This window comes from Lissotriton vulgaris, chromosome 5, assembly GCF_964263255.1.
Source record: "Lissotriton vulgaris chromosome 5, aLisVul1.2, whole genome shotgun sequence".
Classification (NCBI taxonomy): domain Eukaryota; kingdom Metazoa; phylum Chordata; class Amphibia; order Caudata; family Salamandridae; genus Lissotriton; species Lissotriton vulgaris.
Window position 1 is genome coordinate 734,442,060 of NC_141693.1, and position 18,316 is coordinate 734,460,375.

Below are 18,316 nucleotides of genomic sequence, written 5' to 3' on the forward strand. Positions count from 1 at the left end.
GATGTGAAAGTGGCACCTTTTGAGGGAGGCCTAAGCACAACACTTTTCCGGAAACCTTCGGACAGGAACAAAGCGTTGCATTTTAATAGCAACCACCCCCGCAGCTTGAAACAAAATCTGCCTTATGGGCAGTTTTTGAGAATACATCGAAACTGTTCGAGCAAGGAAGAGTACTTCATTCATGCTGAATGTTTAAAGAATCGTTTGATTCAGAGAGGTTACCCAAAAAAACTTCTAAAAAACTCACTCAAACGAGCGTGGTGGACCCCACGAGAGACATTGTTAGAAAAAAGAATGAGACCTGAAGTCAAAAGGATGGTGTGCGTTACCACTTTCTGTTCGGCAGCCAACGCACACAGAAAGCTCATTATGTCTAACTGGCATTTACTAAAAAATCTGCATGAGGATTTCTCAGCCCCACCACTTTTTGCGTATAAAAAGGACAAAAGTGTTGCCAACTACGTGGTTAGGGCAGCGTTACCAATGACAAGGGCCCCCACATTACAAAGTATCTTTGGATTACCTCCACCAAAAGGACATCATAAGTGCGGGACTTGCACCTGTTGCATCGAGACCATTGAAGACACAGTTTTTACATTCGAGAATACCCATTGGAAACATGAGACTTTTACGAATTGTAAATCAAAAAACGTGGTATATGCAATCATTTGCCCTTGCCCTTCAGTCTACATTGGCAAAACAACACAGGAAATCAGGACCAGGATTACGCAACACAAATCGCGCATCCGCAGAGGGGTAGAGAATGCCCCCTTAGTGAATCATTGGACTAGGTGTAAACATGTGATCACGGATTTACGTTGGACCGTCTTGTCTAAAATTGAAAATGACCCTAGGGGAGGGGACATTGATGCAAAATTATCACAACGTGAAGCAATGCTCATTATGAAGTTCAATACTGCCACACGAGGACTTAATGAAATATCTGAAATTTACAAGCCGAATGCTTAAGCCAGCTGACCCTTTTGACTCCCTTTCGTCAGCACATTGTCTCTAAACTACAAGTCCCAGAATTCCCGGGCCCTCCTTCCTTCCTAACACCAACCAGGAAGTACTGAGGCCACACCCCCATTCGAGGACTCCAGCCGGTTGAACCATGTACACCAGCTAGGGAGAAGGACCATCGCCTTGCTCCCGCTTCGGTATGTGAACTCGTTTGATACGGAATTGACTCGCACACGGGTAACCGCCACATCACTAACAAACGCTTTCGCCCCCGTTCTACAGAATAGGAGCAGCCGCCAAAGAAAGGATCAGAGCAGCGAGACTGAAACCGCCCGCTCGCAGGTAAGTTTACGCGCCCCTCTGCAAGCGGTATGAATGATGTCTGATAGCATTGCACCTCACTGAAATGTTGTCGCGTGTATTTTGCTTTCTTGCACAGCTGCTGTAACCAAACCTGTTGGGAAATACGATTTTGATCGGAAACGCTCAAGTCGTCGGTCGAACTTTTGGATTGAGGTAGGGAGCATCAGCTGGACTCTGGTAGTCGATCCCTTGTTAAATCCACTTGATAGTCGCTCCATGACACCTTGCTCAAGCTAGTTATCTTTATTATTTCAGAACCAAACCCGGTCCTGAGGAGAACCCCACCAATTCCTAGGGGTTTGAAACGCGTCGACCAGCTTTTCAGTCCCGCATCTGGCTACCATTATCATGTCGGAATAGTGATTTCATTAATTTGGGTTCATGAGGGATCTCATGATAATTACAACGACATTGTAAAATATGAAAAGAATAATTTTCCACTGATTATTTTACAGATGCCTGGACACAGTGTTCTTTGTATTATTATTTGCTTTGTATGGTCTGTGTATGAATGTATGGCCAAGTGTGTATGAAATGTTGCACTTATATGTTTGTATATATTGTACATAAAACGTATTTCATTGTTCATTTTGTATTTTCCACGCACAACGAATAATGTGTTGAAAAAAGAAAAAAAGACCGTTTGCAAAAATTAAATAAAATTGCTCGGTGTAACAAGTTAACCGGTTGTTGTTTGATTCAATCAAAACAACCTTCATTGAAACCAGCTCATTTAATTATTGAAACCCCAGTATTGGCTTTTGTGTTGGTGATTAATAACCCTAAAGCTGGCACTGACTTTGTCAGTGATTATGTTCTGACAAAGAGATCAGCTTCTAAGGCCTCCGATTGCCATACCTATCTGCTAACTACTTGACAGGCTGGGGTCTTTTATCATTGTCTGTCATATTCACCATGTTTTTGTTTGTTTTTATAGAGATGATTCTGCTGAAGTGGACGTGTACAACCCAAGGAAGAATGAATGGGGTAAAATTCCTCCAATGAAACAGGTATTCATGTTTTTTAAATGTCTGGAAATTATTTGTGTACTCTAAAACATTACCTCAAGCTATGATTGGTTTTGAAGTTAGTTTTTTAAAACACTTTTTAACATCATTTAAATGTTTTCTTGGAGTTTACTGAGGGATTCATGGATGATTACACTTGATACCAACGAAACGTAAAAAGAGAATAGCTTGCCTTTTAACTTATTATAGGAAGGTCTACAAGACCGTTATACTGCATAAGTGTGAAGGAGAGGATTTTCATGATTGGGAAGATTGAAAATTCGCCCAAATGTGACTACATGTACACATGGGACTCTACTGACCTACTGAACTAAGAAAGAGGGCTGATCTGACAAGACATGACGTTGGCAAATTAAAAATGGCATTCTGACTAATTCAAAGCATCATTCTTTTAAAATGACCCCTTTTTGTCCTAGAAGGCAATAGCGGTTTGCTATGGCCAGAGAGATGTGTTCCTTCAGTCCACTGAGAGTTCAGAGTTAGGTGGCCAGATGTTGCAAGAATGGCAGCTTCTTCGTCGGCTATGCCAGAATGCCAAAAAAAGATTCAATTGCTGTAGTGAATCCAGAGCATCGCAGGAGGGATAACTCTGTGAGAATGACGCATGCTGGATTTCAGAAACAAAATATCTAATTATCACCACCAGGGCTACCTGCAGGCAGAGAGGAAGCAGAATAGCAGGATGCACCAAAAATCTTTTTTTTTTCTTTCTTTTTTTTTTATTGTTTTTATTTGCATTTTCAACCAACAGTAGCACCACTGACAAGCACAGGTGGTTAACACCTCATCCGAGCACCCCCCCCACCCTCCATCCACAGGTACAATATCATAAGCATCAATTCCACAAGATTTAACCTGGTTTTACCGGGCACAGTCCCGTCCCCGCCATTATCTCCCAACAGTTCTCCATATCTGGCTCGCCCCCACGACCCCCTTCCAATTGGGCCCAATCCTCCTCCCTCCGGACTCCCAAGTGCGTAAATCTGGCCCCAAACCCCCATCAAGACCATGGTAGCTCCTCCATTTACCCCACACCCTACGGAATTTTCGGGGGCAACCTCTAGCCTTGTACGTTACTCGTTCGCCGCCATGTACATATCCATCCCCCTTCTCCATTACCCCACCAGGGTAGGCGCTGATGCCCCCCACATTCGCGCCACATCCCGCTTCGCGACCACCAGGGCCAGCATCGCAAAGATCAGATGAGGTTGACTCAAATCTATTTCAGTATTTATCCCAAATAAAACAAATGTTGGGTCCATTGGGAGCTCCACCTCTAGCACCTCATTAAATTCCGTCAGTATGTGTGACCAATAAGTATGGATAACAGGACAGTCCCAGACTACGTGGATGTCCACATCTAGGACAGCAGGAGTCAGCCGCTCGACCCATGCGGTGCAGCCTGGCTCTATCGTAATATACCCTATGTGGTATCTTATATTGTATGAGTCACAATCGGGACTTAATCGCAACTTCTCAGGGCGACCTCCCAGTCCACTGTGTCCATCCCACCCAAGTCCTGTTCCCACGTCGTTCTCAGTTTCCCCAATTTATCCGGCGTGTTATTATTCAGGGTCTTATACGCCAGGGATACCAGTTTATTGGGAACTTGTTCTTTCAACAGACGACCCTCCGGTGGTGCATATTCTGGCAATGTAGTGGCAAGCGCAGTCTTTGCCCGCCATGCATGTCTCAATTGTCCGTATATGAGAAACTGGGTAGGTCGTAGGCCATACTCTGCCGCCAGAGACCCATAATGTTTGAATTCCCCTTTCGCAACTAGGTCCCCCAGCACGGAAATCCCGATATCGTCCCAACCCCTAAACCCTGTGAGTTTGTGGAGCTCCTTTAGCCATGTACAGGTACATATCGGTGTCTGCTTGGTGGGTCTATGTGACTACCCCATCGTCTTTGTCGCCCTGTCCCAAACCTCTGCGGTTATCTGCGTGGCCGGAAGTAATCGCTTCCTCCCAGTCCCCCCATATAAGTAGTGAAGACAAGTGCGGCGCGCCATAGTGTCCCTTTCCAGCCTATACGTCGGGTGATCCACAGGTTCATGTAACCAGTCATTTATCGGTGTCAGATGTTCTGCCCAATAATAGGCTTCAATATCTGGTAACGAAATCCCCCCATTGTACTGATTTCTCTGTAGTGTGTCTAGGGCTATTCTTGGCTGTTTCCCTAGCCATAGTATAGAACGGAGTTCCGCATGTATCACCTTGAACGTTTGTCTAGGGAGGGGGAAGTACTCATTTTGCAACGCATATAGGAAGTGGGGGAGTGTGATCATCTTAAACATAGCTGCCCGGCCTAGGATCTTAAGAGGGAGGTCCCTCCATCGAAGAGCATCCTCTGTAAAATTTGTAATCACCCATTGGATTGTTTTTTTTTTATAGAAGGCATGTCGGTCTGTGGTCAGGTACATTCCCAGGTACGTGAACCCCGCCTGAGTAACCTGAAGGGCAGCGGGGGCCACTCCTCCCCGCGGGGGCTTTGCAGAATTGATTTGTGCCAGTTAATTGTGTACCCCGGGAAGGAGCCATATCTACCCAAGAGTTTAAACAATGCAGGGATTGTGGTGTCCGGATGGGCCACGTACAGAAGGATATCATCCGCGTACAGCAACATTTTCTCCTCCTGCTTGTCGGCCTGTGATATATGAAATCCCTGTATCTCGTCCGTCTGACGGACCTCACATGACACCACTTCAATAGTGAGGGCGAATAGGAGTGGGGATAGGGGGCATCCCTGTTGAGTCCCTCTCGGGATAGGGAAGTCTTCAGACAGGATCCCGTTCACCTTCACCCGTGCCCTAGTGTGAGAAGTTGGCCTGATATATGATGTCTCCAATTCTGGGGGCACCTTGTATCATTCCAAACAATCCCTTATGGCGTCAGGTTGTAAGTCATCCTTATAGACAAGCTATCCTAAGGGTAGCATGGACGAAGCAGCCTTAAAGGCTTAACTCTAGAGGTCGTGTTAAGCAAGCTGTTTTACCAATCACAATCCTGTAATATCAAATGAAAGGACACCACACAAGTTATATATTATAAAAATATATGTATTTATTACTAGAATAATCCTCTGTACTCTTTATGAGTGCAGAGGCACAGGCGTTTAAACAAAAGCACAGTTAAACATATAAAAGGTGCACTATTATGGATGAGGCCAGGGGGCCACGCAAACCATATATTAAAAAAGTGGTATAAGTATCACTAATCGAACAGTGGTCAGGCCTAGGGCCTGGGGAATCGCTGGGAGCTATCGGGACTAGCAATGCTGAAGTCGGGAAAAGCCCGCAGGATAAGAGTGCAGCGCTTAAAGCACACACATGCACCAATGCAAAGTCAATGGTGCGTAAAGGTTATCGAGTTACTGTTTTAAGAGTCTTCGGACTGACCTAGAAGGACAAAACTTTAGACTTAGACACTAGAGGTGTATACCAGTACAGGAGCACCGGCGTTCATGAGTTACCTCACCCACAGGAAGCGGGTGCACAGGTGCAAAGTAGTGTTGGCTTTCGTCGTATAGATCTATGGAGCCTGGAGATGAAGATGCTGCAGGCGGCCAGAAGAGAAGTGTCCGGTGCGATCCAAGGGTGGATCGAAGATGTAGATGACCTGAAAGCAGAGGGGACAGAGTCTGGGTCACTCAGCAGTGACCAGGGTGGAACCAGGAAGGAACCAGGCAGTGACAGGCGCAATCAGGTCGATGTCGTGAAGCTTGTCTCCGCTGCCACGTGGACTCTGGGGCACCGAGGATGTCCAGGAGTGGATCACGAGCTGTCCCACGAAGGCTCTCGCTGGCGGCGGTGTTGGCTTCCGGATTGGAGCAAACAAACCATGGCAAGCGCAACCCACGCAGGATTCGAAGATCGCTTCTTACTCGGACCAGGAAGGTCCGAGCGGGTGCTCCTTTTCAGGGGAGCGAGGGCAAGTCTGGAGCAACCAGACTCACAAGTTAGATTCAAAGGTTCGTCGGTACTGGGGCCGTTAGCCAACGGGCAAGCGACCGAACCAACGCGTTGAGCCAAAAGATGCAGAAGGGCCCCACGCAGCACTCGGTGAGTGTAGAGGGGTGAGCTTCGGTGCAAGAGTGGCTCAGGGCTGGGGCTTCTCAAACCCCAATGCACAGCTTCTAGGGAGCCTCGGGAGCTGCACGGTCAGCGCCTCATGGTCTTTCCAAGATGGCCGGCCCCACGCTTCAGGTTGCCTCCACGGGTCTCAGTTCTGCAGGGACTGTGGATCGGGCTGTTAGAAGGCAGGCACGCTGGGTCTTGTCGATCTCTGTCGCTCAAGTTCTGGTGGGAACTGCAACCAAGCAAACGTTGAGGTTCTGGATGGTGCCTGTTTGCACAGGGAGGTCACTCCTTGACCACAAGGGAGATTCTTCAGTCTTCTACGTCGAGTAGGATGTCGAAGGGTCCAGAGTTTCGTTTCATAAGTTTCAGTCAGGATAATCTGAGTGCACTAGCACTGCTCCCACTCTTATACCAGTCTAGTGGGCTGGATCACCTGTAAGGTCCCTCCTATGGGTGGGACCCAGGAAGGGGGTGGTTACACCCCTTTCCCTTTGTCCAAGGTCGCGCTGGGACTGGGGCTGGTGTGCCCCAGAACCGGTTTGACCGGATTATGCAAGGGGAAGTCTTGTGCGCCCCAGGCAGGGTCTGGTTTCATTCAACCCACCCTGCCCCAATCCACTATCTCCTGTCTGGGGAGGTGTAGCACCTCCCTGCGACAGGAAACCTCTGCCAAGTTTCGGTCAGCAGCAGGAGGTCAGACTTGTGTCGGTGGCAGCAGCATCCATTTTGTGATGCTGAGGCTCTTTTAGAAATCAACCGTGTTTTAGCAAAGTAACATGTCTTCTCCCTCTAGAAGGGTGGAATGCTATCCCCGTCGCCAGGTCTGGCGAGGGGATAGTATTCCAAATCGTATGACACCTTACACGACATGTTTTGATAAAGCCAAACCAAAGTTAGCAAGTAACCGCAATGGATTATAATGCACTTAATAGTATATGGTATGGCAATATCCCGGAACAGCTAAGGGAGTTGGTCCCGACAGCTGCAGACAGGCTCAGCTCATGCTAGAGCACCATCTCACATAAAACCAAGCACTCTGCCTCCAGGATTGTTAAGGCCTGCCATAGGAGTGACTTATAGGTATATATGTGTCCAGATAGGTTTAGATATAGGTATACTATATCTAAGCAAGGGGTGATTACACCACCTTGCCCCAGCTGAGTGATCAGCCAGTTGTGTCAATTTGGATAGCCAGCCAGGGGTGGCAAAAGATATGCTGCAGCCCCTGGTAGGCCTTGGATGCACCTATGCCCTGGGCACCTATAGTGCACTGTACAGGGGCTGATAAGGTGACCCAAGCCAATTTAGTTATGCACCTAGGGTACATGGAATCCATTGTACAGAGAGAGCAGATAGCCTGGGGCCCTGATTAGCATGGAACCGGGCCAACTAAGTCGAAAACCAGCTAAACACAAGGCAAAAAATCTGGAGTAACCATAGTCAGGTAGCCACCTTCCTACACCTAGGATCTGCATAAAGTAATCCTACCACTTCCTAAAGTTGGGGCCAATACCAAATGTAATCATAGCCGCCTCCAAGAAGGGCCAGTGCACAGCGTCGTACGCTTTTTCAGCATCCAGCGAGAGAAACATATGTGGCTCCTCCCGTCCCCTGACCTCCTTCAGCCAGTTATGCGTCCTGCAGAGATTCTGCCTAGTCGCTCTCTCTGGCAGGAATCCCGTATGGTCTTGATGGACCAGGCTCTAAATCACCTGACGCAGGCGAAGGGCCAAAATCGTCGCCAAGAGCTTAGCCTCCACATTTAGGAGGGAAATCGACCTATAAGACGCACATTCCTCGGGGGGGTTTGCCTTGTTTGTATATAGGTACGATCGTGGCCATCCGCAGATCCAACGGGAGAAGGCCTTTTCTGGGTGGCGTCTTTAAAGAGTGTCTGGAGGTTTGGCGTCAACAGATCCACACCTGTTTTTTAAAGAACTCCGCCGGAAGTCCGTTCGGACCCGGCTATTTCCCCGGCCGGAGCCTGGCTATTGCTTCTCTGATTGATGCACCAAAATTCTTAAACTCCTAATGTGGTTCTAGAATATTTTGCCTATAATCTGCATAACTGTAAATCAAACCTCCAACTCATCAGATCAGTGACCCTAGTAGAGCAAAGAGTGATCAAGGTAAGCTTTGAGCAAAACAATGTCTAATTAATGCTCCGTTACTATAAAAAAGCAATGCCAGTCTTAGGCAAATCATTGACTCCGCTGATGCTCACTGATCTGCTAAGATCACATGTATTTGCCCCCACCAATCAGATTTTGTTCAAGGCGGAGTTCTCCTTGGCCAAAAGCCTGCTGGGAGACATCCATTACCACGCGGGCCTTGCATCGCAATGCCTTTACATCGCGGGTATTACAACGCAAGTCGTTACAACGACTTGCACTGGATGGAGCTCTAACCTAAGGAATAGAATGATTTACTATTCCAACACCGTCCCTACTGTACGTAGACTTGTGTTGGAATAGTAAATCATACAATTCCTTAGTCCATCGCCCTCCAGCGCAAGTCGTTGCAACAACTTGCGTTGTAAAAACTGCGATGTAACGTACCGCAATCATTTTGATTGCGTTGTAACATCACATATTCAGCCTGCTAGCAATATAAGTAAGAATTAATTTTCTTACAAATCAGTGCAACTGTTAATTCACTGCTCTTTCGAGATGGATTTCTGTAGCAGCGGATTAGCACGAACTTCTTGAGATCTGTTCACTTCGAATTGAGACTATTTAGTGTTTCACTCATGATGGTCCAAGAACGTTGACGGAAGAACCATTGATAAAATCTTCAACTTTGACATCTGTAGTAGGTTTGACATCTTCGTCGATGCTTGCCCCATCGTCGGTTTTAGCTACCTCTAGAGATGATTTAAGTCTGCTGAAAAGAAAGAATTCTCAAGAGCATCTTTTGCCTGTTCATACCTCTCCAAGTAAGGTTTCGCCTTGCCCTCCCGGAGAAATCTTTGACTATGGAGCTGGTGAAGAGGAGTCAGCTGATGATGATAGGTTTCGGGCTGCTCAAAGTCTTTCTGACCTCCTTATTAAGTTCCAGGATGATGAGGATGAAGAATACGTTTTTTACCCAGAGGTTACTAATCAGGAAAGACAAGCTAATCAGACAGTACAAATGCCAATTTCTCTTGTCTCAAACTTGCAACATATGGTAGAGGATTACTACCTTAGATTTCCTCCCTTGCAGTCGGCATCTTCCGTTCCTCAGACACCTATTCCGCAACCTTCCTTGCTCATCAGATCTCCCACTCCAGTTTCTCTACTACACACAGAGACTCAACATCAGGAAGAGACTCATACTACTGAGGAAGAAAGAGAAGAGGGAGAGTTGGATGAAGTATCCCTTCCTAACGAATGGGATGATTACCAGATCCAGACTCCATCGCCTTCCACTACACCGCCTACAGATTCACCACCTGAAGATATAGGAGGTTTTCATACCCTTATGGAAAGAGCGGCAAAGAGGTTTTAGCTTCCTAGGGTCACCAAGCAAGCTGACTGTTTCTTATAGGATTTTAAGGAACAAACGAAATCTGTGCTATCCCGATTATAGACTTCATATGGCAGGAGGAATTAAAGGTCATGAAGTCCCGAGCCTCAATTCCTGCAGTCTTGCCTAAATTAGAAAAGAAATATAGGGCTCCGGATAACTCTCCTGCCTGTCTTATAGGGCAACCTAAACCTGACTCGGTAATATCTCAGGCGGCACAACGCCATGCCAGAAATCCTTCATCTCCATTATCGGCCCCTCCTGCTAGAGATGGAAGATGTCTCGATTTCATTGGCAAGAAATTTTCCACCATGGCAGCAACAACTGTCAGAGTTCCCAATTCACTCGGTATCTTAGGCAGATAGAACAGGCAAATGAGGTCAGACATTTCGCCCTTTATAGAGTTGTTGCCAGAGGAATCTAAGGCTGAAGCATTAAAAATTTTGCAAGAGGGATAAAGAATCTCTGCTAAGATCATTGACTGTGCAGTGGATGTCTCTTCCACAGGATTCCTCCAACTGGCTGGGGCTTCGGTCATGAGGAGTCAGGGCTGGTTGAAGGTTACTTCTTGTAGACAAGAAGTTCAAACAAAAGTGATTGACATGCCTTATGATGGTGAATCCCTATTTGGCTAACATATTGATGAAGCTCTTCAGACCATAAAGAATGATACGGATACTTCAGAGGCTCTCAGCACTCCGCAAACAGCCCTTTCGTGGAGCAAGTGGTGGTGGTTCATCATCCTTTCGAGGAGGATACAATCAATATAAACAATATCAATCGTATCAAAGACAACCAAGGTACACATCTTCACAGCAGCAACAGTCATTTAAGCAACCTCCGTCCGCCTCCTACAAGTATTACAGAGGGAAGACTACCTACAGGGGCAGAAATAACTCCAAGAAACAGTGACAACTCCCCACTGCCAACCACTTTTCCCATCAATCCGATAAAGGTTGGAGGAAGAATCTCCCATTTCTTCTCCAAATGGTCTGCAATAGCAACAGACAGATGGGTTTTGGACATAGTTTCCAGGGGTCACACTTTGGAATTTGTGAGGATTCCTCCAAATTATCCTCCCAGAGGTCCCCCTCCTGCTCATTTAAATTAACTTGTGTCCCAAATAAAAATAATGTTAAAGAAAGGAGCGATCAAAGTGGTGCCAAATTTACAGAAAGGAACAGGGTTCTATTCGAGGTTTTTCCTCATAAAGAAGAAATCGGGTGAGTGGCGTCCCATTCTGGACCTTCGTGCCATCAACAAATTCCTAAAGAAGAAATCCTTCCGAATGTTGTCTCTTCAGGAAGTGCTTCAATTGATACATCAGGAGGCTTTCATGGCAACCCTAGACCTTCAGGATGCTTATTTTCATATCTCTATCCTTCCCAGGCACAGTAAAATCCTGCGCTTCAGAGTGGCTGGCAGAGATTTCCAATTCAAGGTCCTACCCTTTGGCCGTCGTCCAGCGCCCGAGTGTTCACCAAGCTCTTAGCACCGGTGGCAGCTCATCTTCGTCAGGATGGAGTCCAAATCTTCCCTCATCTGGACGACTGCCTCATAAAGGCAAACTCTTTTTCAGTAGCAAGCAGTCGCACTCGAAGATGTCTTTCTTTCTTCCAGTCCTTGGGTCTCTCGATAAATCTATTAAAATCTCAGTTAACCCCTTCAAAGGTAAAGACTTTCCTAGGGGCAACCTTAGACACTCACCAAGCAAAGACCTTTGTCCCACAAGAAAGACAGCAAAGAATTTACAAGTTAGCAGCTCTACTACTCACAAAGAAGTTCATTTCTGTCCGCAAGTTCAAATCGCTTCTGGGAATGTTGCTCTCCTGCATGCCCCTAATTCCCAACTGTCGCCTGCGAATGAGACCCTTGCAAGAGGAGCTGGACAAACAATGGTTGCAGGTCTCAGGGTCCTTCGACGATATTATCAGAATAACACCTCAAATGAAGAAAACTCCACTATGGTGGACTCCCATCCCAAACATAGCACCAGGCCTATTGCTTATAGTGGACTTACCAAGTTTCATAATAACAACCAATGCATCCCTCGGGGGCTGGGGAGCACATCTACAAGGACTGACAGTGAAGGGAAAGTGGGACAGTCAACAAAGAACATTGCACATGTTCTTAGAGTTGTTGGTGATATTCCTGGCTTTGAAATCCTTTTGTTCCCTATTAAAAGGAGCTTCAGTGTTAATTTGGACAGACAACACAACAAGCATGCATTATTTAAACAAGCAGGGAGGTACAAGATCAACTATGCTATCCCTTCAAGCTCTTAGTAAAATTGGGGTGACCCTGTGTCCCTCAGAACCTGGGTATGTATGATCTATATAGCGAAGTGGTTCTGTCGGGAAAGTATCAATTTCTTTGTTCAGTACAATAAATGTATCCACACCAATCAATTTTTTATGAAGTACTTTTTACAATTTTCAATGGGGGAAAAACGGTTTCTATGTCACTTTTGAAGAACAAAACAAAAATACTGAGAACACACCACAAGGACAAAAATATTTTTTTTGTCAAAAATGACACTTTGTATTGTATGGATATTATAAACAGACACAAAAAATTAAAGGATATGGCTGTCCATAAAGTAATACAATACAGGGCAATACAGTGATTGAATTGCAGGAAAGGTGGCTTTGTGGTGATTGGAGACGCTTGGGCTAACGATTTGAGGAAAGTGTAATAGATAACGCCGCCAGATCAGGACCGACGAAGTTCGTACCACTGCGACCTTCCCGTCGCCAGTCCCGACTCCAAAATTCCTGACAACGCCGGCGGCACCCGACCCATTCTTATCCCCAAAAACCTGTAGCCGGGTCAGTTCCTCAGCCTTATTCTGAGGGGCACTAGGAATGGAGGAAGATAGGGAGGGGTCGCTGGACCCTTTACAAGACCAGCCTTATCAAGAAATGAACTGGTATGAGAAATTGGGGGAGGCCAGCTGACTGGATATCTATTTATTTATTTATTTATTTTATTTGAAGAGTTTTATATAGCGGAGGTATCAGAGCGCTTTACATGAGAATTAACAATGTAACATCAAAAGTTCAACAATTACACAATAACCCCCCCCCAAAAAAAATATGCAATACAATTAGGAGAGGAGATAAAGGAGAGAGAAAAGTAGTGGAGGGGGCAGGGTAGGTGAGAAAGGGAGGATAAGGGAAGAGACATTACGGAGAGACAAAAGGAAGTCTGTCTAAAGACCGAATGGGTAGGTGAAGACCAAGGAGGGAATCCACGGTCCATCACCCCTTTAGCTAAACCAGGTATCTCCATCGGGCATCAGACATAGTAGTTCAGTCTCAATACATTGAGAGAGGAGAGAAGTAGAGATATAGATAGAGGGAGGAAGCGGGAAGAGATGACAGGAGAGACGAAAGGAAGTCTGGCTAAAGACCAACTGGGTAGGTGACGTCCAAGGAGGGAATCCCCGACCTGTCTCCCCTATAGCTAAACCAGGTAGCTCCATCGGGCATCAGACAAAATAGCTATCTCTCCTAGATTCTAGCAGGAATTGGGTGAAGCCAGCTGACTGGATATCTCCCCAGATTCTGGCCTCCTTTCTTTCTCTACTGTGGCTATGGAGGAGGGAGCATCATACTCTATGGTCGTGCGAAGGGCACCTGAGGTCCTGGGCCCTCAGCTCCATTCTGTGGCTTTCCAGACTAATATCTTGTTGGAGGTCTTGCAGCCTGATGTCTCCTCCTCGGAACCTTTACTGCCTTTCAATGAGGCCTTACCTGATGTCCTACTGGGAAGCTGGTCCAAGCTCAGCACAGGGGTCCCTGTGAATAGGACTCATCACCATGTGACCCAAATTTCCTCACCAACCACCCTACCCCAAGAGCGTGGTGGTCCAGCCCTCTACCTACCAAGGCACGTTCCCTTCTGGTGGATACATCTGCCTGTGGATTCCTCACCTTTTGAATTATCCCTGCACCAGCATTCCACTAAAATTCTTTTTCTAGCTCTCCCACGTCGACGAGGACGTCATAGTAGCACAGCTCCGCTTGCGACACCGTATGAATTCACCGGAGCCATAAGAAGACTAATATCACCAGAGTTGGTGCTACCTGCGGTTTACTGTATTCAACGAGCACTTTCAGTACACTGTGTTACCCTTTGACCTTACCAGCAGCCATCGGGTGTTCAAGAAGGAGATGGTAGTAGTTGCAGCTCATCTGCGTAGATCAGGGTTGCAAGTCTTCGCCTATATCAATGGCTGGCTGTTGAACGTGAATTTGTGCCAAGAGATCGTCTCCCACCTCCAGATTATGGTGAACCGGCCTGCATTCACACCTGACTCCCTCTCAGGTGCTCCCTTTCATCTGAGCTATTCTGGACACAGTGCAGTTTTGGGGCTTTCCTTCTATGAACCCCAGGGTGGAAAAACACATCCGTCGATGTCTAGCGGAGCACAAAGTGTCTCTATCCGGAGGGGGAGCAAGGCCTCTTTTAACAGTGGGGGAGTCTTAGTTAGATCTGTTCACCGCTGCTGAGACGCGCAATGTCGCATTCGGCTGGACCCGGAAACTTTTGCTGAGCAAAACCCCTTGTGCGCGCGTATCGTCGGGTGGCTCCCTTCGGCTCCGCAAGACATCGTTGGCCACCCTGGTGCGTGGACGTCAGTTCTTTTCTTTCCACACTAGTTAAGCGCCGATCTGGTAATAGCTACCCCTCTGTCACTTTTTTGGCAATTTTTTCCTCGACTTTTGTCGAATTTGTGTGCGAGGGTGTCTTCGAGGAAGACAGGTTTCAAGCCGTGTGGTGCCTGCCACCACATGATGTCATTTACCAACCCCCCGACCTCATCTGTCTCTGGTGTCTCGAGCATGACCACAACTCTAAGTCGTGCACTAACTGCCAGGCCATGCTCTAAAGGCCTTGAGGGAGCAGGGGACTCTGCACTCGACACCATTGAGCAAGACTCCACGGAGGGGGTCCCGATCAGGTAAGAGGAGGTCATGGGACCACTCCTGGAGCCCTTAGTCCTCTTCATCCCACTCGAGGTCCTTGGGACACTCGGGAAGAGGCATGAGAAGAAGACCCCCAAGCGGACTTCATTTTGACCTCGACTGTCGTCCGTTGACAAGAGAGGTAAGGAGCACTGACGCTCTAGGCACTGTTCTGCGGAGCCTGTGCCTGGGTCAACTTCGCACCTCCCTCCCTTTCCGGTAGCCGGAGCGACCCCAGCTCAGATAAAAGAAGTTTACAAGGCCATGTGCTGCGTATTTGAGCAGCCCAACCCCGCTGGTGAGCCCTCGGGCCTTGCGACGGCTCCGGCCACGGCACCAGTGGGGCTTCTTGGATCGGATCCGGGTCGACGCCGGTCATGACAACGCGACCTCCCCCAGTGTCGGACCCAAGGTTGGTGCCTGCAAGCGCTGCTGGTGAGGATGTGCAAGGCACAGGAGAGGAATGGGAGGAGTCTATGGACCCTCTGGAACATCAGGATTACTCTATGGAGCAGTTGGCCTGGTATGGAGAACTTGCGGAAGCCAGTGGACTTGACGCTTTTCCAAATACTGGCATGCTCTCTCCGCCAACAGTGGCTACGGAGGAGGGGGCATCCTGTGACATGGTGGTAAAAAGGGCAGCTTAGGTCCTTGGACTAGAACTACCCTCAGTGCAGTCCAAGACTAATCTCCTGACTGAAGTGCTTCAACCTGGGGCTTCCTCTTCCAAACCCCTTTTGCCCTTTAATGAGGCACTTACAGATGTCCTTCTACGCACGTGGTCCAAGCCTAGCCCAGGGGCCCCTGTGAACAGGATGGTTTCACCCTTCCATGGGATGGGCGAGATGCAGCAAAATTCAACATTCGGTGTGGCCTAGATACGACGGATTAGCTGGGCACATCGATTTCATCGACAGTGGCCTTAAGGCGCCACGCCTGGCTTAGAACAACTAGCTTCTTGGGTGATGTCCAGGCCAATCTGATGGACATGCTCTTTTATGGATCCCCGTCTTTTTGGATAAAAGGCTGATTGTGCCCTGGTCAGGTTCAAGAACTCTCGAGCTTCTGCCAGATCCTTGGGCCTCTCCTCTACTCCGCGTGGCCAGTCTTCCTTTCGTAGAAACGGAAGTGGTTTCCAGCAGCGTCAGCCCTCTCCCAGCCTGTGTACTGCACAGACTGCCCAAGCCATGCGAGAACGTGGACACGGTGCATTCCGATCCAGGAATGGAGGCCAGGAGTCGTCGACCACCTCGCCTCCGGTAGCCGCAGCCTCCAAGCACTCCTAGTCTGAGTCTGCAAGATCACACTACCCCAGTTGGCAGAATAATTTGTCACCATCTCCCCCGCTGGAGATCCATAACATTGGACAAGTGGGTCTTGCAGATCATTCCGGAGGGCTATTCTCTGCCTTTCGTTTCTTTTCCTCCGCAGTTCATCTACGCAGATTAGGGGTGTCAGTCTTCCCCTACCTCGATGATTGGCTGTTAAAGAAGTTGTCGCCCAAGGCAGTTGTCTCCCACCTTCAGACTACGGTGGACCTTCTGCATTCTCTGGGGTTCTCTATAAACGTGCCGAAGTCACACCTGACTGCTTCACGGACTGTCCCTTTCATCGGAGCAGTTCTGGACACAGTGCAGTTTCGGCTTATCCGCCCAAGCAGCGAGTCTAGGATATTCTGGTTATTTATTTAAGTAATTTATCTAAGGTTTTATAGAGCCCGAAAGTGACCTGTTAGGGTATCAGAGCGCTTTACAGGGATAACACATTGTATACAAGGTTGACATAGGAAATAAACATAGATAGGGATAGAAGGAAGCGACTACATTCGGGCATAAACAGGGTATATGCAATAATCCGAGGAGCGACGTGTCAGTAATATTCAGAGTAAACCTGCAATTACATTTGAGGGGCGACATGTCGGCAATATGCAGAGAGAACCAGCAATTACATTTGAGGGAGTAATAAACCAGTACAAAGAATAGGAACCATCAAGAAGACAAGAATTTTGCAGAAAAAACGAAAGCAATGCCGCAGAGCGGTGTGTGCGATGAAAGAGATTTATGGGAGGAACTTGCTCATAAAGTTTTAGCTTCCTTTTTAAAGATTGACAGAGAAGGTATTCTTCTGATGGAGGACGGCTGCGAGTTCCAGATTCTTGGTGCAGCCCCAGAGAAGTTATGATTCCGATGTTTAGGCCTCTATCCTGGATTTCGTTGAGACTAACTCTGAGGCTGTTGAAGGCCTCATGGCCTCCTGTATCCTGTTGGGAAAGCATGCCAGGTGTCCTATACAGACACTGCGGTGAGATTTGATGTTCCAGTGGGCACAGCATCGAAGAAATCTCACCAACATGGTCCAAATCTCGGAAGGAACTGTGAGAGATCTGCAATGGTGGTTGACGAACCGTGATTGGGGCAACAGCAGTCTCTTCTCCCTTCCCCAATCAGAATTCACAGTGGTGGGAGATGCATCACTTCTGGGGTAAGGAGCGGTCATCTGGGAGAGGTGGAGATCAGGGGACACTGGTCTTCGACGGAGTCAGGGCTCCACATAAATCTATTGGAGCTCCAAGCAATTCAATTGGCATTTAAAGTATTTCTTCTCTCTGTCAAGGGGAAGATAGTTTAGGTGTTCCCAGACAACCCCACTGCCATGTCGTGCTGCAACAAGCAGGGCAGGGTGGGGTCGTTGACCCTTTGTCGAGAGCCCCTGCGTCTTTGGACATGGCTGGAACAGCAGGGCGTAACCCTGGTGGTACAGCATGTGGCAGGTTGTCTGAACACCATGGCTGAAGAGCTCATCCGTTGATGCCTAGCGGATCACGAATCGTTTTTCCAGTCAGAGGTAGCGCAAGGTCTCTTTCAACAGTGGCGAGAACCTTGGTTAGATTTGTTTGCCTCTGAAGAGAATGGGCAGTGTTGGCAGTACTGCACGCTGGAGTTTCCAAGGTGGCTATCGCTTGGCGACTCCTTTCTTCGCAGGTGGAGCGAAGTCCTGCTGTTCGCCTTTCTGCCCATACCACTTCTGCCCAGGGTTCTGAATAAGATCAGGAGTGACCGGGCCCAAGTCATTGTTGTAGCTCCGGACTGGGCGAGAGCAGTGTGGTATACAGAGCTTCTGAAGATGAGCTTCGATCCTCTGATCAGGCTGCCCCTTTGGGAGGATCTTCTGTCGCAGCAGCAGGGGAGGGTTCTCCTCCCGAACCTGTCAACTCTGCGACTTCATGCGTGGAGATTGAGCGATGGCAGTTGATAGCTTTTGACCTTCCTCCTGAAGTTTGTAATGTTATTCTGGCAGCCAGGCGGCCCTCCACTAAAACGGTATGCGCCTGCCGTTGGCAGAAATTTGTTTTATACTGTACAGAATGGTCTATTGACTCTTTCTACTTCTCTTTCTACTGTCCT

The 18,316-nt window shown here is 47.8% G+C and overlaps 1 protein-coding gene across 2 annotated transcripts in view; it reads left to right on the forward strand.

Moving 5' to 3' along the window:
• The window catches only part of KLHL21 (kelch like family member 21), a 207,593-nt gene that overhangs the window by 170,999 nt on the left and 18,278 nt on the right, over positions 1 to 18,316 (forward strand). For both annotated transcript variants that reach the window (XM_086922168.1, XM_086922166.1), the window contains exon 4: positions 2,264 to 2,336. In XM_086922168.1, the coding sequence (XP_086778294.1) occupies positions 2,264 to 2,336 (73 nt within the window). The remainder of the gene's footprint in view (positions 1 to 2,263; positions 2,337 to 18,316) is intronic.